General features: G+C 35.7%; 1 protein-coding gene and 1 pseudogene across 1 annotated transcript; one reads left to right on the forward strand and one right to left on the reverse strand.

Annotated features, from left to right (window-relative positions):
• Positions 1–798: 798 nt before the first annotated feature.
• LOC100371783 (ATP-binding cassette sub-family C member 9-like) lies at positions 799–17,428 on the reverse strand. Its single transcript, XM_085497323.1, has 30 exons — positions 16,814–17,428; positions 16,115–16,351; positions 12,417–12,620; positions 12,075–12,227; positions 11,283–11,438; positions 11,056–11,190; positions 10,630–10,792; positions 10,493–10,533; positions 10,123–10,407; positions 9,537–9,725; positions 9,356–9,434; positions 8,751–8,856; positions 8,094–8,189; positions 7,804–7,969; positions 7,474–7,611; positions 7,169–7,388; positions 6,640–6,848; positions 6,134–6,373; positions 5,663–5,820; positions 5,471–5,563; positions 5,180–5,282; positions 4,981–5,094; positions 4,677–4,788; positions 4,297–4,427; positions 4,109–4,187; positions 3,884–3,992; positions 3,560–3,663; positions 2,284–2,417; positions 2,132–2,194; positions 799–1,712 (listed from the first exon to the last, which is right to left on the reverse strand). The coding sequence occupies exons 1-30, from the start codon at positions 17,426–17,428 to the stop codon at positions 1,575–1,577; spliced, it is 4,770 nt and encodes a 1,589-aa protein (XP_085353449.1). The 3' UTR covers positions 799–1,574.
• A 233-nt stretch (positions 17,429–17,661) lies between these two features.
• Positions 17,662–22,267, forward strand: LOC144359136 (uncharacterized; annotated as a pseudogene).
• The last annotated feature ends 1,902 nt before the right edge of the window (positions 22,268–24,169 follow it).

Raw genomic sequence — 24,169 nt, forward strand, 5'->3', positions numbered from 1 at the left:
AACCGCTACCCGATTACTCGGTATAGTAACCAGATTACTTATACATGTTAGTTATGTTATTTTTTTTTCTCGAGAATAATGTCTCAAAATGTGCTCACGTTGATTTTCATTGCATACCAAAAATGAACAGTTATAAAAGCCAATTTCCCAAATAGACACAGAATACAAGTTTTTGACCTCTTAGCCCCTGCTAAGGAGCTGTGTGCAAGCGCGACTTACGGGTGAAAATAAACGTAAAATTGCAAACTTGATCAGGACATAACGCAAAGTAAAATCAAATATAAAATGGAATATAACAATGCATATCATGTGAAATTAAATAAAATACGATTAAATGCAGAAATCCTATACCTGCAATGTCGCACATGTTACACGCTTTGTTACAATTTCTACACGCTTTTAAATCAAATCTGAAATAAGATTGTGACACCATATACATGTACAACTATTTTGTCGTTGTTTTAGGTGTCACAATTCGGGTTGTTTCTGCTATACAATGTCATATATTCTGATTATATCTAGTACTTAAGTTTCAATCTGATCTGGGCATATAACATTCCTGATCTTTATGAGGAGAAAGTCATGCTTATTTTTTTTTATTTATTTTAGCTCTATTTTCATATACTAGTATACATCTTGAAAAATAGTCTCACTAAAATTGTAATTGGAAGTAATAGGAAACCACGAGAAACAAAAGTTTAAAACAAAAACTGAAGGACAGAATTCTTCCTCATAAACATGTCTTCTTTATTTATTCATCCATACATGCAAAGTAACAATAAAGGGACATTAATAGCATTTTATGTTTTAATTTAAATTTATTTGATTCGTACTTCATATCATATCAGTATCTAACTGCATACAATTACACTTGTGTTTTCCACTCGACTGTAATACAGACTTTTGGTACAACACAAAAAAAATAAGAAAAAATTCAACACAAAAAAAAAATAAGAAAAAATTCTCATCAGACCCTCACCCCTGCCATAAAAAACACAAAGAATAGTTTCGAACGAGGAGCTCAAACAATGGTTCATCATGAATATTCATAAGTTAATCATGAATATGCAGATCTCGCGTATAAGGTACACTTGTCACAATATAATTAGGCAAACTATATGAGAACAATGACTAACAAATACCCAAATTCGACACTCACCCATATGTACGGAATATACTTTTTAGAATATTTTGAAAATATGAAATACGAAATTTTTGGACTAATTTTGACAGCTTGCTTTCAACCTCACGAAATATTTTTGTAAGCGATGTGATAATTTGATCATAGTCACAACCTGTAATGTTTTCTGCAACCAGTATCTCGAATGTTGTTGTTGGCTATGTGTGTGTACGTTTTGACAATGAATCAACATTTTGATATGACATACAAATGTTCATCCGTAGAAAAGACATTACATCCGGGAATCACCTCGGGTATATTCTTAGATACAATTAAACATGTAATAGTATTAGTAAGCTGATAGTATTCATTACAATGTTTGTAAGTTGTTTTATTGTTACTGCACTTGACCGTCACATACATCTAGAGTTCACAGGGTCGATTATGTAGGTGTTCATTTCTTTCCCTTCACTAATGACGCAAATAAACTTCCCTCGATTTTCATTAGATTTGCAGGCGTGTCGTATTCCACTATTTTGCCATCACTCAACACGAGTATAGTGTCTGAATCCATGATTGTAGCAACGCGATGCTGAAATATAAAATGTATCCAATTAAAGACATTAATAAAATAGACAATTTTGCCGAAGAATTGTACACATCAATAGGAAATATAAGAACTATTAAGAGCGCATTCACGACACGCTAAAATGGTACATTAGTGACGATAACTCCACCACTACACACCAAATGGTTCTGCTATGGGTTGTTGTTATTAATAATATATACGATAATAATGTGTCAGAACATTCTAAATAATACGTTGATATTATACAGAAGGCTGTGTTAAACCATCACAGGGGTCAGGGCGCGTCGCATAGGTTCCAAGCTATGTAAGCAACGCGTTAAACGTGTATTGTAATTTACACAACATTCAAACACCCTCTGCGTGGCAACTGTGTCACTTCAACGATTTACACACCAAACAAACAGGGATATATTGGTACTCACCGCTATGGTAATGACAGTTATATTGGTAAACGAAGTCGCTACAACATTTTGCAGAATAGAATCCTAGAAAAAAAAGCAAACAAAAAATATTGTTTTTGTTTTTTTTATCTACATTTATAAACAATAATAGTTTATAAAAGTTTGGCACTTACCGTCTTCATATCGATAGATGCTGTTGCTTCGTCCATTATAAGAATCCGGGCATTTCGGAGAAAAGCTCTGGCCAAACAAAATAACTGTCGTTGACCAACACTGAAGTTTTCGCCGCCTTCAGACACTTCAGCATCTGTGACGTCAAACATGACGTAAGTTATATTATAATAAAGATCGGGGTGTGGCAGAATTATTACACTTGAAATCAATTAGAAATACCACCATGTCTAATTGATATCTTAATGTGCAATCCAGAATACAACATAAACATTTCAAGTAAAAAATAGAAGTAATTATTTTGTGGACCAATACGTTTTACATATTTCCATAAAAAGAAATGTTTTTGTCCATTCCAGTAAATATTTTCAACAGTTTAATATCATGACACCGTTCGGTAACCAGGAACGTTAACTTATCTTATTCCTACATTCTTCATTACGAATCAAAGAAAGTTTAGAAAAGAACTCCCGTGTGCTGAAGGTATTGGAGGCAAGTACAAATAAGAAATACCGTATTTACTATATTAGAAGTAATCTTCAATACACATATAGCCAAAATATTGTGTTTATTGCATGCAAAATCATTGATACATGTCTTATTTTGACCATGGACTTGTCTTTGTCATATATACTTACAGTAAGCACACGTGCTTCTAATAGAGTAGATACAGGATTTATACATAACTTCAAGCAATGATTATTTGCATGTCTCTATCTCAATTGTTTACAATACTTAGGACATTACAGTTATGCACATTATTATATATTGTCATTTGATAGATTATTCATATAACATTGTCAGAGACCTTCATTATAGCACTATCTGCATCATTGCTTAGAACATTACAGTTATGCATATTAAAAAGGACACTATTTATACTAAGTAGACAATTAATAGGCAAATTATGTCATTAATATGTATGGATTGCAACCAAAAAACTAATAAGATCTGCGTAATATCCCAGAGCATCTATGCAATCAAGTTTCATTGAAATCTGTTGAATGAGAAACAAGTTAAAATGCTTAAAATTCGCTAATTAATATGCAGATTAGGTAATTACTCTGCATGGCTTTTAACCAAAAACTAATCAGGTCTGAGCATTACCCCAACGTATCTATGTGCTAAGTTTTATTAAAATCGGATAAGTGATTCTTGAGATATCAGGTGCAACGGAAACACATACACACAGACGCACTAATCACAGACTCCATTGTATGCTTGACACACGGGGTAAAAAATCGGACGTCGTGATGTCTCCCCACACATGGTGTTTACCTAATTGGTCATCCAGATCAAGAACTATAAGCTTCAGCTGAGCGATTTCCAGAGCTTCCCACAATTTTTCATCTGCTATTTGTTCCAGTGGATCGAGATTGAATCTGTGCGTAGACAAAGTATACGTAAAAATAACTAATGGTACTAACTTATGTCACTAATAAGTGATTTTGGTTGGTCTTAAGAGACGAGATACAACGTGCCAACCAAAATATGTTATTCATTGTTTTTATTGCATGTATTTTTCAATATTTGTTCAGCGGTGAATATATACTATTTTTAATAGATATTATATGTATGTTATACTACATTATGTTATATTACCTGATAGTGCCAGAAAACAACACAGGATCTTGTGGTATAATAGCAATTCTGTTACGAAGAGTCAATAACGGAACTTGGGATATGTCAATGCCATCGATTGTAATCGTGCCTATATGGAATATATAAACAACAATGAATTCACATGTCATCAATGCTTTCAGCTCAACATCAGATTTAGGCTATATATACAAATACTATAAATTACATCATACATGTTGGGGTTACCTTTAAATGTATCAATTACCCTAAACAAGGCCAGAGTAAGAGAAGACTTTCCACTTCCGGTGCGACCACATACACCAATCTGAAATGACATAGATAACATGTACGTAAATGTAAACCACTTTGTGATATGAAAAATACTAATAACTGTCTCATACCTGCTGTTCCAGTCAACACATTCGTCAACTTACCTTTTCCCCAGACTTGAAATGCACCGTGATATCGTGTAAAACTGGTTCTAAGTCAACAGCATATCGAGCAGACACGTTATGGAGCTTAACATCGCCATTATCAGGCCACTCCAATGGAGGTTCGAGGGTTCCTGTCAAAGAGAATATAGAAGATTATATAGTCAACGGTTTTTAATGGACAAAGATACAATTTTATGATGTGCTAGCATCCCTTCATGGACCATAGCAACAAAAGGCAGTTTTCACAAATCAAATTAAGATGTTTTAAATTTGCCTTCAAACGCACTTCCAATCATCCTACACACAAAACAATAGCATTGTCGGTATAGTCTTCAAAATATGAAACTATAGAAGTATACTGATCAAATGAGATTACACACCTTTGTAAGTTTCATTTGAGATGTGCGTGTAATGTTCAACACGTTCCACTGCATTCATTTGCATTTCACAGTCAGCAACTTGACGAATCAACCAATTAAGATAACCGGATGTCTGCCAAGTAAAATATTTGATGACAGACGTAAATCGTAGATCTTAGAAAGAGTATATGCGTGAATCAACAAGTTCATAATTACATTCACAGGTGTTTGTAAATACGGTATTTCTAATGGAAACAACTTGTGCTCTAAGTTAATCAATGATAATCAATAATCATCACATTGACAAACGTATATTCAACATTACCTGTAGAGCATATGAAAGTGCCAATCCAACCAAGCTTGGGGAAATACTGCCCAGTGACGTGGCTATCAGAGTACCAATTCCAGACACTACAACAATCAGTCCACCGACTAAATCCTGCAATGGACACGTCAAATTGTAATTTGCATATTTCGTAATGTTACATGTTAAACCTTTATTGGAATGGTGTGCAAATACTTACTAATCTAATTGCTAACCATCGATTGACAGTGACCAAAAAAAGAAAAGCGATGTTATTTCTATCTATTCTGTCAACAAGACGTCGACGAAATCTTCGCTCGTCCCTTTAAAATAGAAACGTTATAACATTTTAATTAACATTCATTTTATCTAATCACATTAGATTGAATATTTGTGTACATTATGTGGTGATTAATGAAACACAATACTTCTTTCTTACCTGTAAATAATTATTAAAATAATTCATAATTAATTACAGACAATTACATAACAGTTCATAAAGATTCTTTACCTGTAACCCCTCACGGTAGACAATCCGCCCAACGTTTCAGAGAAGTGTGCGAATACTGGCGACTTTGTTATACTGTCCAGACGCTGAAGTTCCCTGTAACACAAATGATGACAGGGCTTATAGTATGATAAATGCATTTATTTGGAAAACACACAACATAGTGTCTAGCTAAATTATGTTTTGGTAACTTACCTTGAAGTGGAAATGAAGTAACTTTGTATAAAATAATATACGACAAGCATGGGAACCACAAATGCCAGGAATATAGGTGTAACCAATGCATTGACTATAAGGGCGGCGAATACTTGGAATACTGTAGTAATCACTCCATTTATATTTTGCCAAATTTTCTGTTTGAAAAAACAAACAAATATTAATTGCGAGTATTTACAAGACAGTAAATACGGTTGCCGACCACGTGCTTATTTAGCGATGGTGCAGTATGAATTAAAGTTACGGGAAATGGCGATTCATAAATACACCATTGTGACGTCAAAATAACGTATATGGGTAAAAGTAATGTCATGCAAATTAAACTGTGTCATGTAGAATATATTTACTGATGGTCGACTATAAATCAAGACAATATCGACGCTTTGAGTGGTTTTCATGTCACCAATTAACGCTCATGGAAACGCCTCGTTTGTACATTTCTACACTTACCTGGTCTATTATCTGTGTGTCATTCGAAAATCTGTTTAAGATGCGACCAACAGGAGTAATGTCGAAGAACCTCATTGGGGCAAATACAATATTATTTAGCAGTGAGATATGGATACGTTTGGCCGCAATCACAGAAGACAGAATGTGGGTTGAATTTGCAGCTACGGTTAACAGTATGTAGACAAACGCTAATCCACCGTAACCACCTATCCAATAATCAAGGTCGTCTGCAAAATCCTCCTGCAAACAATGATATTATTTTACTGTTAACCGTCACAACGTACCCACACCATGCCAACGAATCAATGTGCACAGAGTACAATTGACAGAATAAATAAATAAATAAATAAATAAATAAATAAATAAATAAATAAATAAATAAATAAATAAATAAAAAATGGAAAAAAAATAAACATTAATACAAATTAAAAATAAATTAATAGATAAAATCAATCAATCAATCAACCAATCAATCAATCAATCACTCACTAATTAACTAAAATTACCTTTGTCTGATTGGTCGGTATATTTGCACCAGTCTCAGACCAAGCTGACAACCAAACGTTAGTTAATGTCATGGCAGTTATTTGTAGAATAATTAGTATAAATATGGCGCACACCACTGGTAGTGTGATTGCTTTGGAATATGCAAGGTAGACCCTCCAAGATACTGAGCCACGTTCTCGTTCTTCTTCTTCTATCAGAGTTGTTCCAGCTAAGATTGAATGTGTACGCAAAAAAAGTCGTACAGTTTTAATACTAATAGACAAACAGCAGTTTGTTCTGGGGTATGATTTAAAGTTTACATTTGCTTTAATTCATATTATTAAAATATTTAATACATTCACCAAAGAGGATGGTGAGTATTTGAAAACAATAAAATTAATGCACAACCTTCTTTACGACAATTTAGAAAATGTGCAACTACGTTACATATACACTGACGAAAAACGTATGCTGACAATGTCGCCACACTCCTAAAGCTGTGTATCTCTAGTTCCCCTAGCTAATCTAAAAAAAAATGATAATGCCAACCTTTTTCAAGTTTCGTTCCGTCATCCGAAATCATTGACACTTGCTTCATCAGTTGTTTTCTCTCTAACTCAGTAATCTCCTCTTCCGCTTCACTCTCTTGTTCAGACTCAGTTTGTAACACAATCGTTTCTTTCCAGTGTCCGTACAACTCTGGGTCTTCCGTGGCAATCTCGTCAAGATTTCCTTGCCTATATAGCTTACCGCCGTCCATAACTACAATCTTTAAAGAAAACAATATGTCATACGCTTGCACTGAGCTTTACAACACACATCACAACACAGCGAGAGAGTTTTATAACATGTACCTTATTTGCGTATTGTAAATACTGCAACTGATGAGAAACTAGAATTACAGTTCTCTTTTCCTTTGTCACAATTCCCAGTATACCTTCCAACATTAGTTGTCGTCCTACGTGTACATCCAATGCTGCCAATGGATCATCCTGTAGTAGTTACATATTTCAATATATTAAAATATAAAATAATATTAAAATAATGCTGCTGAATAAAATAGGATAAAACTGGTGCATAGAAAGAATGTATAGAACAGTCACAATAAGTATTACTCAAGGTAATCTCCGGAAAAATAAGATGTGCGCTTTAGACATTTAACAATAATTACCTGCTTAACTTACCAATATTATGAGGTCAGTATTACTGTATATACACCTAGCTACGCTAATACGTTGTTTCTGTCCTCCACTTAGGTTGATACCTTTCTCTCCAATCTCGGTCTGATCTCCACCGGGCAGTATATCAATATCGGGACGCAGTGCACATGCGTCTAACACACTGTTATATCTAGAGGGACAACATGACAACATTATTATTCCTTATTCTATTTCCGCACATAACAGATCGATAAAACAGACAATAATTTGTTTTCAGCAATGCAAGATGGAAAATGTTGATAAATAGTACTCACCGTGTTACGTCGAAAGGTGCACCAAACAAGATGTTGTCCTTCAATGTAGCATTCTGTAACCACGCTTTTTGTGCCGCGTATGAAACTCTGATGTTCCTGGAAATAAAATGACCCTCATGAAACTATCAAGAATCATTAATATTCTTGAAATTTTATAAAGGATAATGTTTAATTATTATTAAAGAGTTTCTGTTTTTAGGATATAGATCAACGCCACACACAACTTAGAAGACGAAATTATTGTTATGTTTTTGAAAAAAAGGCAAGGCACCGATAGTTTTGTTATGTTACATCCAGTGTGTGACATGTTATGATGCAAGGACATAATTCATCGGGCTAAAATCAAGTAATGCAAATTTTTAGCATCACCACCTCATTAGTTATGCATGACAAACACTTTCAAATCAAACTTGACCGAGACGATGTGGTTACTTTTAATATACACAACTATAAAAACAGTCGAACACATAAATCATTGCGAGCTACAAGAAAAGTTAATGTCGAAAACTGCTACAACGACACCGATGATGACGAAATTTTGTTCCCATAATCTTTTCCTTCATTTTATTCCGGGAAAGCCAACAATGGAAGGTCCAGACAATAGAAGGAATTTCTCCGCTGAGTTGTTTCGGTTTTAAATAAATAAACGCAACTTACTTTTGGAATTGCACTGTGCCTGATACAGTTGTCATTTCTCCTAACATTGCGGACAAGAGAGAGGATTTACCACTGCCCACCGAACCAACTATCATGGTTAGTTTTCCTTTAACAAAATAAAATAAGATAAAACAATAAGAAAAAATAAGTTTTTAGGAAAATAAACATTTAAAATAATCAAACATTCACCATAATCAATAGCCATACTTTATTTTAAAGGGCGGTGGTCGTCGCGCTGGGCATGTGCGAAATTTGTGTTGGTAAACATTGATTTGACACTCCCTCGATGCCTTCCAATCACCTAAGAAATACCTTGGTAACGTCTCAGTTTGTACTCTTTGATCTGCCCAACAGCCAAAGTCGCCATCTTTGTTTATAAGTGACTCGTATATCTCAAGCATGCATGGCGCGGCGACTACCGCCCTTTAATATGCATTAATGCACAGGAATCGTTCAATGTTTTTGAAACCATTGACCATTGTCTAAAAACCACGGCGAATCGACCAAATACCGCCAATTGTCAATGGTGTGTTCTTTTGGAGTCAGGATGATGCTGATTCTGAACTGAATAAATTCGATTTTTGTTATCATTTACGGGAGTTTACCTGCAGGAATGGCAAGATTCACATCGTTAATAGCACAGATGGGATGATCTACGTCCCAAGAATATGATCCATCTTTCATCTGCAAAATTAAGGCGTTTCGTGTTTTTTAGCATAATATGCGTCATGTGATATGTATCGTTATAGTAAAAGATGTAGTCTCATTCAATCGAACATTACTCACCATCACGGCTACGTTATCTGGAAGCACATTGTGTGGTTTACGTTCCCATGACAACTTTGTCTGGCCAATTGCACCATAGCCCCCGCCGTTTGATATACTATTACCCGGTTTTTCATCATCATCGCTGTCATCGGGTGATATAAGCGACACCCGTTCGTATGCAGATGCATTCTTGTATCCACGGATATTCTGACAGAAAATTAGAGGCCTTGGTTCAAATTTGAGAGTACAATAATAATTCATCATGACCCTAATCATAGTTGATATTTTGGAGGTACCATGCCTGGAGCATAATGTACCCAATTTTTCAAAAAATACTAATTTCTGGGTACACGTTTCAATACATGAATCAATGTTTCTCAATTTACATTAAGTTGTCAATCGATCTGTGTTGTGTACTAGGTTATGTAAATTTGCTGGACCGGTCCGACGATTACGTACAATTCCATAATCCGAAATATAACATATAGTACCCAGTTGGCGGCAGCCGCTGCATACTGATAAATAAATGAACGATGGTACAGACACGTAAATGCAGAACCCAAATAGAAATATTATTTCGAAAAACTAAGGTAACTATTCTTACTTTAATTTGAGCAATGTCCAGCAAATCATCATCATCGCTTCCCTCCTCAAGAAATTGTTGTTCCGCTGAACACAATACAGGTCGACCATCGTCATTCTCTTCAATTTCAGTAGCGACGAAAAACTTTTGCAATCTGCCCACACTGACGAGTGCATTTACCGTGAAATTAATTGTCAACGGGAGCAGAAACAGCGGAATAATAAGTTGTTGGAACAGCGCAAGTGAAGAGAATGCTAGCTCTGGTGTCAGCGGAACGGGGCTCACCAAGGAATATACTGCAAATGACTAATATAGTTCACATTATTGAGAGTAACATTGGTAATTTGGGAGATTAAAACTATGGAGTTGTTTTCTCTGTACAAATACTTACGACTAACGTGACTATCATTGGTGTAGCTTGAGTCATGAAATCTGTAAAAAACAAAAAAACATTCACTGTATTTGAAAAAACAAATATTTGTTTAATTTCTGTGTCGTCAAACAATATAATGCATTAAACAAACTTACTTGTCGCGACCTGGAAAACAGCGAACTTCATCATTTTTCTTACTTCTCTCTTACGCACGGACTCGATGGCTACGCAAAACATTTTTTCCCAGCCATATAACTTTAGTAACTTCATCCCCTGTAGTAGTTCGTTCGATTTTTTTAAACGGTCATCCGAAAGTACCTAATGACAATATTGACAGGTATGAATCAATAACTTTTCAATACATCTCGCCCTCTACCGACGAAACACGTCTGTGCCCTCATTAACGACGCCGTGAATGGGTCCGTGCATTACGTCACTGAAAGGAGTTGTCACTAGAGGGCGTGATCTATAAACGGTGTAATCAGTTTTCAATACGAATTATAACTTCCCGGTGACTAAGAGATAATACGAGCGTTTTTTTTTTTTTAAAGTAAACACTGTTGACGACGTGATATACATACCAACACTTGTTTCTGGGTTTTCGACATTAATTCACCAAGTTTGAATTGAATTGGCGTTGCTATCAAGAATACGGACGCACCAATCAGTGCAGAATACCCCAGTTGCAAGTATAATAATAGCAGGATCATTACCAACTGTTGATGATGTAAAAACATTAGCGTTAAATTAATAAACGATGCAAATACAATTCTCTTAATACAGCGATCTCGTGTAGACATTATTGTACCTGGAATGGTATACCCCACAGAAGGTGCGACAACATGTAAAACCAATAGACTGAAACTGCGTCGACAGACATGTGGTTGGTAATTAGACCCATAGTCATGTCACCACCGGTCATCGTCCAACTAGACAGGCGCATAGACTTCTCATACACGTGGTTCTGTGAAAGAAACACACAATGTAAAACACAATAACATGCAAACGTTATATACTATTAATAGTTACTTGAGTTGCCATGGTGTCATAGGTTTTATTTCAGTTGAAATGAATATTAAAATGTCACTCGCACGAGACTACGTTCTACTTCCTACTAATGTTTTTTTTCCCCAGTCCCTTCAATTATATTATAACAACCATCTCTGTCTAAATATATTGATTTCCGCGTACGTCCACACTCAACAGTTTGAGTACAATTGCACCTGGTTTTCAAACTTCAGTAAAATCAACAGTGAAATTGAACTCAATTGTATATTTGTATTCTCAACAAATTTACAAGCATGTTGTAGCAGACGTATTGCGAAATAATAAAACAAGCTGACTGATATCAGGAAATACAATGTGATGAATGCTAATTTACATAACCACTTAGTGATTACTAAATTACGATACAGTATGCAATGTCACAGTTAAAGTCGATACAATATTCGATTCTAAGCAAGACCAATGGTCATGGAACCTATTGTAATTTGTTTAGCTACTACAAGAGAATGTCTGGTAAGAGGTAGTCACAAAACGAAAATGTATATTGAGTAGAATCTTAGAAGGATATTTAACGTTAAGGTTTGTGCTTGCTCACCTGTAGTGATGTACGTACGTGCATACCCTCTAGTGTCATAATAAACATACTGTACTGCAATGTTATTGACTTTAATATGAGCGAGACGAACATGATAACCACTAATACAAAGCCATTGCTGATAAACTCGTTCACAGTTACATATCGTTTACCCTGCAACAAATACAAATACAAGCAAAGATCACGTTTTTTGTAAGGTAAAATTGTGAAAATATTCTAGAATTTGATCTGGATTCTGGTTTATGGGATTATAGATGAGATGATTAGAGAAAATATGCGTGTTCGCCGGGGTTATCCCGTGATCACGCCAATCGTGGATGCAAAATACAATTAACAACTTACGTCATCGACAGATTGCTCGTCTTCATCTGTGGAGTAGTAGACACGTGTGGCATAAGCCACCACGCCACCGACGGCAACTGGACCAATGAATGTAAATACACTGCTGAGAAATTCCAAAACGCCACCAAGCATAATTGGAGTCCCATAAGCATGCCACTGGGTTCTCCACAAAGAGGGCGTTACATTCTTCTTGGCTGCTCGTATCTAGATTTAAATCGAGAATTTTGTGGAATATAAACATAGAAGCGAGTTCATGAGGTATTAAGTTTGAGAACAGACGCCGGTCATCGGTGACATAGTGGTTGTGGCATGGGACTCGTCATCGGTAGTTCAAAATCTTACCTTGGGTTGAACATGAAAAGTCACCCTCTATACTATGCGAATAAGCTACAGACTCGGCAAATTGCGCATGATACAAACCTGGAAAGACTAAATTGACATTCAATGTTTGGAACTGTCGCCTGGCACAAAAAATATAAATTTGAGAACTTATCAAGTGTGTGAACTATACAAGTGAATTTGACAACACAGCCGTAATGAAATACTTTTCCTATCACAATGTTCGTGAATCGTGTTTCTATCATATACACACGGGTATGTGGTATGTTGTCACCACAGTACACATATATGTCATGTTTTGGAGATGTTTGACAAATACAAACATGGTAGCTGGATAGTGTTTACATATTACAATACGCCGATTAGTTTAATTTATTCAAGAATGTTTATAAGTGACAACCCATTGTGATAATTGTAAATATTACATAGAGACTAGTAGATTGTGTTGAAACGTGTCGCCGTAGGTTTCCTAATGCATCAGCGCGGTATTTCAGTCCATGCAATCAATGTATGTATAGTATGTTTCCGTAGAGCGGTAGTGTTCACTTATTAAAATACTATTAAATTAAAAATTTAATAAATAACGAAAACAAATCCGCTGTTTTTGAAATATGCAATTTGTCCAATATAAAATCTACTATCGTAATTTGTATCCAGTAAAATTGATTATGTTTCTTTATACCTGTATTTTGACAATTAAGGTATAAATCATATCCATAATATCTAACAACGTGAAATGATAAAAGGCCGTACCATATGTGACGTCATGTAGGGGTGAGCATGAACGTACTAACACGTCCATGGGGTGACAGTAAAATGAGGACAGTAGTGCAGTATGCATATCGACAGTGTAACTCAAGACGTTGAACTCTTTTCCACAATCCTGACCCTATTGCTCAGTAATGTAATGTATTGCTTGCTTTTCCTATCGTTTTTACCGTGTTTTTTTTTGTGGTGTCGAATTGTATGTATGTAAGCGCCCAGATCTTTGTTTTGAAATGATATTTAGTGACGTTCGAGGTCCTTTATAACGATTTAAGCGCGCCTCAGTGGACAAGTATTTGCAACACAGTGTTTTAAGTTTTGTAGAGTTTTATGGAGTTTTAATTAGTTTATGAGTAAGGATTATGATGGGAGGAATGATGCCCCCACGAGTTTTTCAGAGTTTTGAGATTTGACGATGTACAGAGATATCGACGTTTTAAGAGTTGTTTTTGTTTACGTGTTGTTTTCCGGAATACTTCTGACGCTTTTTGAGTTTAGAGCACCTTTGTAACGTTTTTTAATGTCTTTTTGGGATGAGAGTTTGGTGCGCTTATATATGTATTGTTTGATAACGCAAGCTTTTGTTCATGATTGACAGGATTACATGTAACTAAGTAGCGTCTATAGTTTTAGCTTTTTCCCGTCTTTAATTGCCAGAGGAGTAATGTGTTATGAAAGCGACATTGTCTTTGCATTCCGTTTCCACGCCGTATGACTTTTGTTTAGATTAACGACTTGTGAGTTCAGTTGAAGTTTATAAGCGTATATGACAGGAGTTTGATTAATAGCTTTTTATTCATTGTTTATTAGTTACCGCTTTGCAATGCTTTAACCGAGAGACGCATCTCTGGTAATCACGTGATCAAGCTGTCGACTGCAGCGATTGGCTGATCGCTTGGTTACACCGCCACGCCTTAGTTTTTTTGACCTTTTGATATAGAGTTTGTAACCTTAGTAACGGAGACAGTGCAGCGAAGGGTTACCCTCAGCGGACCGTTTTGAGAAAAATGAGTCGATTGGCAGCCTTTCCCTTGTTTTTGATTTATAACCATGATATTTGTGACTTTATAACCATTGTATTTAGACTTATAATCAGTTTATTAATTAGTGTGTTTTACTCTTTTTGATTTATACCTTTTATTAGTATTGTATTTAACCCGTATGACGATTAGTAGATGACGGTATCTTTGATTTATGAACGTGTTATGCCGGGAGGCATAATCTCAGTTTGGGTGAAGGGATGTGTCATGAATTTGTTTTCGCGTATCTGTTGACCGACTTAATTAGTTGATTACGAGTGAATTGCTGTGTTATGTCTGTCATCGTTTAGGCCTACTTGAAGTTTTGGACGAAACTTGGCTCAGTGATTTGGAACTAATTACGAGATAACCGTCGCTATTCTGACTACGATTTCTGACAGTTGGTATCCGTAGTTATTAATGTAGTGAACGATTAATCAAAAGATATGACGTGTCCAGTACTTAGTGTGATTGGCTTTATGATTGAAGGTTACGCCCTAGAGTCTTTTTACTGTTTTGTAATTGGTTAGAGTTTTGAAAATGAATAAAGTTGTTTTTAGTTGGTCTTGGCGAGTACAGCACGAGAGACGAAGTCTAAGAGTCCAGTCCTGGAGAGTCTTGGACAGAGTCTTGAGTCAGCCTTGCGATAGTCTTGGGGATTTTTCCCCAGGGCGCCGTGTCTTATAGAGTGCTCGAAAGACCGACTAAGACGAGAGTTGAAACGTATTTCGTTGTGTGTGTCTTATTTGACTGTAAAGTATAAGTGACTTTCCCGATCCCGTACCTCAAGGGGACGAGATATAGAGACAGAGACGAGATTCCCCCTGGCACGTGTGGAGACCCCAGAGGCCGAAGAATTACCCCCTGATACTTGCCCCACCTCTTAATTTTGATAGCTTCTCTTAATTTCATCAAAAGTGAAGCGTAATAGGCTCCTGTAATTGTGGTACCCTTTGCCAGGAAATCTGTCATCACTACTTCGTTCTGGTCCCAGAAGACTGTGAGCATGACCTTGCCAGCGAAGAGCACCCTTGCCTACTTTGGAGGTGGTGAGTCCAAGTGCTTCCACTGCATTGACTGGGCTTTGGTCTCTAGATCATAGTGATGGAGTGCTTCCACTGCACTGACTGGGCTTTGGTCTCTAGATCATAGTGATGGACCCAAGTTGCATCCTGTGTAATCAGTCTTTTGAAAAACTTTGACTCATCTTCTTGGCAACCGATGACAATCCCAAGTATATAGAGAGTTTTGAGTTGGTCTTGGCAAGTACTCCACGAGAGACGCAGTCGAGGGTCCAGTCCTGGAGAGTCTTGGGTCAGCCTTGCGATAGTCTTGGGGACTTTTCCCCAGGGCGCTGTGTCTTATAGAGTGCTCGATTGACCGACTAAGACGAAAGTTGAAACGTATTTCGTTGTGTGTGTCTTATTTGACTGTAAAGTTAAAGTGACCTTCCCGATCCCGCACCTCAAGGGGACGCGATATAGAGACGAGACGAGATTCCCCCCTGACACGTGTGGAGAACCCAGAGAGAAGAATTCCCCCCTGATATTTCTACCAAAAGATAGCCCAACCCACCTTTTCGTTCTCATAAGCTCGCAGAAACAGTCTGTACTGGTGCTTGTCTCCGTCTTCCTCAGGCAACGCACCGAGGTCGTCCATTTCAATCGGACGTTTGTATCCCAGGGCTAGCAACCAATGCAACCACTGGAATGTCACTCTTGAGATAAGACTGGTATATTTATGCAAATAAAGAAAGTTTTTCTTTCGCAGATTGCGTGGAATTTCATCTTTTACGTGACCACAGCCAAGTATCTATATACAAAAATAAACAATATTATAGGAGGCACAAACTTTTGCCATGTATCTTCACAAATAGTTATACCCTACCAGTATCGCCCCCTCGTTTATGTTTGCTTATAACAAATCACCTTTATCATATTGACATAAGCTTCCAGTTTCTTGTGAAAAACATCAAATTTATTATTCAACCTACTAAACTGCGCCCCGGTGTTGACACGACCCCGTGTTATTATGAGTCTCGCTGTGTAAACACGGTACACGGCAAGAATAGCAGCATAATGTGCTACACAATTACAATTTCGAGAAAATGAACATGCAAGTGAGTTAACACCCTAAACTAAGGGGTCACTGACTCCCTATGCATTCGTAAAAACACGGTCTTTCCCCCAGACCAGCTGGCTCCAATATGTTTATATCATAGCAATATTAATTAAAGGCTTGGCCGATTGTGACAATTTGCGGTGACGTACCTACCTTTATTTTAATAATGTAGATTTCAAGAATTATATAGAACAGGTAGATAACCAGTAGTAGGACGGAGATATCAAAACGTAGAACTTCTAAACCAGTTGCTCCTTGGTAATCCAAGTTGATTAGAGTGATAACCTGGCCACCAATTAACAGAATCCAATATAGCAGTAATAACCAGACTAGATGTGGTCGATTCCAATATTCCATGTGATGGTAATAGACTAGGAATATAAACCCGTTAAGAAATGCCAAAGCTTGTGGTATATACAGGTGAGGCTGTGTCGGTCCATCTCTCGATAAATCTGTTAGAATTCCCTCTCCTAGAGCGCACAACAGAACAAACCAGAGAACAAAAGATAGAATCCATCGCACATCGTGCCCCGGGTAAGGTATTAAGGTTTTGGAGACATATTGACGTAAGTTTGTGAAACAAGACAATACTATGAGAACTAAGAACGCCACGAGCAGGTATACTAAGTTAATCGCCGCATTGACGAGGTCAACAAAACATGCACTTTGAATGCAACTTCCGGAATTCAATGTCGATTCAATTACGTCGTCCGTTTTGTTTGTTCCTCCACAGAACCAACCAAAGTTTGGGTTGTTTTCGAGAGACATCGAGATGTGACAAAGAGGTTCAGCGATGATCCAAGTGAACACAAGGCCGGGTGGATGGATTGCACAAGCATCTAGCAATCGGCGGGTTGCTTTAATCACCAGGGCCCTACAATGACCTCGACGCAATGATCCCGGCAGTATTTTCATGCGAGGTCAATTTCGGATTGTCAATCATAATTGTGATTAACCAATCACAATCGTGATTGTGCGTTTGAAAACGCCCAATAACAATCATGATTGACAATCACAACGATCACGCCCTCGATCCTGATTAGCGTGATTACAAGATGGCCGACAATAATATTTCCCCGTGTTGGAAGCACCGTAGAAAACAACAGTTTTACGTATTTCAAAGATAGATTTTGATTTTTACAGTGAACTTTTTAAGAAAGGCAAGTAGCATGATACTTTTTTCATTTAAAAAATCGTAAATTATATTTTTATTTTACAAAGCGACCGACTTTTGCAATTTTTTTTTTGTGCGTCGTCCCTATAAAATTAAAATCTATCTATTATATTATAAATGCGACATATTGGCATTTAGGGAATGCCGTGATTTTTTATCAAGGCTGAATAATATTAGTTTCAGTCACAATTTTTTAGCTCCGTTGTCCACAGCTGTTCATATTACTGATTGTCCACCATTGTCCGACGTCGTCGTCATCAACTTTACAATTTCAACTTCATCTCAAATTCTCTATTTTTGGTGAATATTTTGTCATTTTTGGTAAAAAGTGATATTTTCGACTCCTTGTTAAAAACCGTAACTCCGATTGCTTTGATATTGCATATATAGGTACTAGATTTTGAGCTCTCTCAGAATTGTTCATTTTGTGATGATATCTTCAATTCTCTATTTTCGGTGAATATTTTTGTCATTTTTGGTAAAAAGTGATATTTTCGACTTCTTGTTAAAAACCGTAAGTCCGATTGCTTTGATATTGCATATATAAGTACTACATGTTGACCTCTCTCAGATTGTTCATTTTGTGATGATATCTTAATTCTTTAATTCTCTAATTTTGGTGAATATTTTTGTAATTTTTGTTAAAAAGTGATATTTTTGACTTTTTGTTGAAAACTAAGTCTGATTGATTGCTATATATATATATATATAGGTAACTACAGGTTAGACCTTTCTCAAATTTGTTCATTTTGTGATGATATCTTCAATTTTGGTGAATATTTTGTCATTTTTGGTAAAAAGTGTGCCTTGCTAACAGCGAAATGTAATTAGAAGATATGAATTATTATTAACAAATTTCAACCCAAAATTATTGGACCTGTCTATTGTCTTAGAGCAATTATGTAGCAAATTTTATTCAAATGTGATCATCAGTAATTGAGATATCAGTGTTAATTAATTATGTTAATTAGGTGATTAATAAGCTTAAATATTTACCAAAAACTAATTGGGTCTCTGCATAGTCCTAGGTTCATTGAAATGTGATGATGAGTACTCTTTAAAAGTTTCATTAAAAATCCAATTAGTGGTTCTTTATATATCAGTGGAACATTCATGGAAAAAATTAACTATTTATGCAAATTAGGTAATTAATACCCACAATTATTTATCCTAATACTAATCAGGTCTCTGCATAGTCCTAGAAGATCTATGTAGCAAGTCTCATGGAAATATGATGATTAGTACTTGAAATATCAAAAGCTGAAAATTAATTAATTATACAAATTAGGTAATTAATATGTACTAATATTAGCCTAAAAACTATCAGGTCCATGCAGTGTCCTGACATCTATGTACCAAGTTTCATTGAAATGTGATGATTACTACTTGAAATATCAAAAGCTGAAAATTAATTAAGTATGCAAATTCGGTAATTAATATGTACTGATATTACCCTAAAAACTATCAGGTCTGTGCAGTGTCCTATGACATCCATGTACCAAGTTTTATTGAAATGTGATGATTACTACTTGAAATATCAGAAAATGAAAATTAATTAATTATGCAAATTAGGCAATTAATATGTACTGATATTACCCTAAAACCTGTCAAGTTTGTGCAGTGTCCTGTGACATCTATGCACAAAGTTTTATTGAAATGAGGTGATTAGTACTTGAGATATCAGTGGAAAAGCCAAAAATTGATTAATCATTATGCAAACTAGGTAATTATATTGCACAGATTTTTACCCAAAACTAATCAAATTTGCGCATTAGTTCAGAGCATCTATGTGCCAAGTTTTATCAAAATCATCAAAATTAGTGGTTCTTTAGATATCAGTGGAACAGTCACGAAACAGCTAAAAATCAGCTAATTATCATGCAAATTAGGTCATTAATATGCATGGATTTTTACCAAAACCTAATCAAATCTGCGCGTTGGCCCAGAGCATCTATGCACCAAGTTTCATCAAAAATTAATGTATGGTTCTTGAGATATCAGTGGAACAGACGGAGACACATACACTCACACATACAGACAAACACACTAACTGCAAAGACTCCCATTGTGTGCTTCGCACACGGTAGTCAATAAAAAATACATGAATATATAGAGGAGGGCTACACATTTTTCATTTTTTCTAAAGGGGGGACCCTCTTTTACAAAATGAATAAAGGGGCCATTGATTTTTTTGAAAAAATGCAGAGAATTGACCGATCCCCCCCCCCTTAGGAATAATAAATGGTCATTCCCTTAGTTGTATCGCTTTACCGATATGCAACGCATACAAATGCGCTCCTGGCAGTTTAACACGAAGATAAAAATACCTTACTAGTCGGTGACATTCCTTGAAATTATACATTTTCAATTCATTCTTGAAAAATGGTATTTGTTACGAATATTTCATGTACATGTCGTGTTTGTTAATTTGTATTCAATGATGATAGTACCATCGACACAACTTGGAACTTCCGCAGTACAAAACTGCATGCGATGAAAACACCCTACTAGCCGGCAAAGTACATTTAAAAATTATGCACGCCAAATACTAATTGCTTAAAGCATTATATTATTTATTTATTTCATCGTTATGTGTATGAAATGTGTGGCGAAATGAATAAATCAAAACAACTCTGCACCTTGAATTTCTTGTTGATTTTTATTTATTACTTAAAGAAAACTAGAATTTAGACTGGTCCTCCGGCATCAAGACTATTTAACAACTGCACTGATATTTACATATTTTTATTTGATTAAATATATGCATTATTCAGTTGTGTTCACTGTTGGCCACTATAAGGTCATATAGTTGATACTGTACATGGGCTGTGATTTTAAAAGTTATAAGACCTGCTTGAATGTTACTTATCCAAAGTAAAAACAAAATATTTTAAATTCTGTTAAATATTATTTTTGAAAATGAGAAACATATACCATCTTCCATTATAATATGTATATTTTGATGATTTAAAGCGAAATGTTTGTCATCTTGAATAATATATCTTTTCACTCGAAGAAGCAAACCTAGTCAGCAGAATATTCTCAAACTTTTCAGCAGTAAATTTGTAGGCTTAGACATCCCTTTAGATTGCGATCATTTCGGTCACTATGAAAATTAATTTTAAAGATAAATGAAAGTTGCCCTCTAAAACAAAGTTGGACAAGTGGTTAAAATATTAAGGGTTGACCATTTGAAATAGTAGGGGTATCTATTCATGAACCATGGTAGTTATGTATTTTTTTTACACTTGCTTTTTATTCAATATAGATAAAATTTGCTCATTGTTTACGACAAAGATTTCTTTATTTAATTTGGTAAGCAAAATTTTGCTAACTTGAAACAGATAAGAGCCTACAATTTGAACTGTGGGGGCAGGTAGAATATTCACCTACCCCCAAATGACATGGTTACAATCAAGAAAGAGTATAAATAAATTACAAATTAATAATGAATTATTAATACTTTTATACTGAGTGCTAGTAAACTGCCAGCATCATGATTAGTTATTAATGCAAGTATTAATATAAATTAAATATTGAGATTGCAAGGTAAATTTAAACATGATTTCAATAATTACAAAATCCTTAAAATATTTTTTTTTATTTTAATTATAGACAAGGATAATGCCATTGACATAATTAAATTGCTGCATCTTGAAGTAACTGGTATGGATGTGATTCAGGTATCTGTTGAAAAACCACCATCAACCACAACCAGTCAACAATAAACCTCAGAGTATACTGTAGATGTTGCTATACCAACTATAGCCCATGATGCTATATCTAAGCCATCAGCATCTGCAAGTGACCCGGGATTGTTAACTGTAGGTCGCAATGTGTGGTGCAGGGAAGCAATTGTATTGCTTCTATCTTTATACAAAAACAACATCAGCAAAATGAAAGATCCAAAAATCAAGAATAAATCTGTATTCCGGGAAATTTCTTTTGCTTTGCAACAGAAAGGTCACCACTATGTAGCTGATTCATTTGAGAGAAAGTTTCTCAATCTTAAGGCAGCATTCACATCTACAGTGGATCACAACAACACCACTGGCAATAATCGGAAGACTTGCCCTTATTATGATGAGTTTTATGGCACGAGTCACAGCGCCCATCCTCTAGTAACATATTCAAACCGTCAAGGTTCCCGACACCGTGAGGAAGGACCTCTGACCACGAGTCATCAGCAAACTCCCATAATGTAGATGTGGATACTGTCCCTGACTCACAACAAAAAATAGCAAAAAAAAAGAAGACGAAATTCAACATCAGAGTCTCTGGTTGCTGCTTTTGAAGACTATAGAAATGAGAGACAGGCAAGAGATGATGAGTAGGAGGCCATGGAATGGTGGCATGCTGACAACATGCCCACAATGAACAGATTTCTCGATATATTTGAGAAGGTTGCAAATAAAAATAATTATTTAGTGTGATGTAAATGTATATTTATGCTTCATTTTTTTTCTATATATCAAATTGACTTGTAAGGCATGAAACTAATTAATGCAAATTAAAAAAGTTATACCAGACATGAACATGTAAGAAATCAACTACTGAGTATTATGACCTTCATTTTGAATTGTTGTACTTTTTTTACAAATTTTATCAAACGGAGGTGTACATATTTGTATACCGTAAAAACTCGATTAATTCGCGGTCTCTATTAATTCGCGCACCCATTTTATTTTCGAACGCTAATTTTTAAATGTATCCTTTTAATTCGCGGCGTTCAAAAACATGTTTAAAATTGTATCCTATTAATTCGCGGGCCAGAATAAAGTGAATAACTCAGAATATATTGCATGAAGACATTAAAAATATACATTTTGTTTGAGTTTTTATGTTACCAGTACTCGGTGTAGCCGCACAGCCTTTCAGTTAGCAAGCAGTTTAGGTTCGGTAAAGATTTGACCTGAAAAAAATCATTCCCTCACGACACTACAGATGTTGGGCACGATTATTATTTAGTCGATAAAAATCCATCGGTCAGCACATCGATTACGAATTTCCGTGATGGAAAGCTTAGTACAGGGCTTTTTCGTCGCTGGTCTACAGGGTTGCTTCGACCATGTGTCCGCCATTATTCTATTACTAGTATGTCATTAGGCTGGCGCAGTCGGGGCGATTAATTTGTTTTTGTAGTTTAAATAAAATTAAAAAAAATCGCGAAATGGAGGTGTTAGCGCGAAACGTGTTTCGTCGGTAGAGGGCGAGATGTATTTTGTTGAGAACATTCATGACATTTTAGTGCAGAACTCATTAAAAAATGCACACCTTTTAAAATAATAATAAAAGTTTACTAAATGTGGTTCCAACATATGCAAATTTTCACACAAAACATTTTTCAGTCAACACCATACCAGGCAAAGTCAACATAATTTCCCCATCAACAAATCACTTTGTAATTTCCTCCATCCGTTGACATTGACCACTAAGAGGCCGGAACCATACCTATTTTAAGACTTCACTGCTTAAAATTGTTTCTCTATCTCAACAACACACTGAAACATTTCTGTCTGCTGCTTTAAACTCAAGTTTGTAGCGGGAAATTATGGCCAGTAAGCCCATGGCTTGTATCTCATTAAGACAAGGAAATGTGAATTGCACGCGGTCGTTGATTGGACACTTCATTCATTGGCACTGCCATTTCTTTCGCCAGTGTTTAAATATTTTTAACCCTGGGAACTGGCGCTTTTTGTTGATCAACCTACTTTTATTGACTGTTATGTCTGAAAGATTTCGAGCTACAGGTGCTGAAGACTGAACATATAGTAGGATCCTTTCCTGAATCCTTGGTTTAAAAAACGGACTACCCTATTAGGCGCTACACGAAGACACTGGACGCTCCGTAGTGTTAGCTATCACACTCACTAAAACAAAACCAACAACTGGTTTATAACCTGGTGAGGGCAGTATAACAGGAAGATAGCAAAGCACGTTTCATTCGAAGATTTACCATATCTGGGAGTAGATAAATAGGTCTATAATTATTAAATTTGTTCTTCGTTCGTCGATCCATAACCAGTATACTAACTGCATATTTATGTACACTGTGTCTGTCATTATGGTGGCCCTTCTTAATTATAAACAAAGAGGACGTAACAAGAGATTGAGTTTAACAAATGCTGGATTTTTTTTTTTTTTTTTTTTGCTACTGGATAATTTCAAAATCCGTAGTTAAACAATACTGCGTTTTAGATCATATAAGGATGCCTTAAATCATTTTATTAGTATTAATAGACAGACTAAGATGTCTGACAAATGCAATTACCACAGTCGCATAACAGTTGTAAAAACACTTTTGGACGAATTTACAAACTCGGGAATCTTATTTC

Source organism: Saccoglossus kowalevskii, chromosome 3, assembly GCF_978046115.1.
Source record: "Saccoglossus kowalevskii chromosome 3, keSacKowa6.1, whole genome shotgun sequence".
Taxonomy (NCBI): Eukaryota; Metazoa; Hemichordata; class Enteropneusta; family Harrimaniidae; genus Saccoglossus; species Saccoglossus kowalevskii.

What these genes read in the sequence shown, in the direction of transcription:
- LOC100371783 (XM_085497323.1), bottom strand. Translation starts at nt 17,428, where the DNA reads ATGTCTCTCGAAAACAACCCAAACTTTGGTTGGTTCTGTGGAGGAACA. An exon ending in GCACCTTTCGACGTAACACG is followed by an intron (nt 7,970 to 8,093) that starts GTGAGTACTATT and finishes TTGTCCCTCTAG; the next exon opens with ATATAACAGTGTGTTAGACG. An exon ending in CACTTTCATATGCTCTACAG is followed by an intron (nt 4,789 to 4,980) that starts GTAATGTTGAAT and finishes TTTACTTGGCAG; the next exon opens with ACATCCGGTTATCTTAATTG.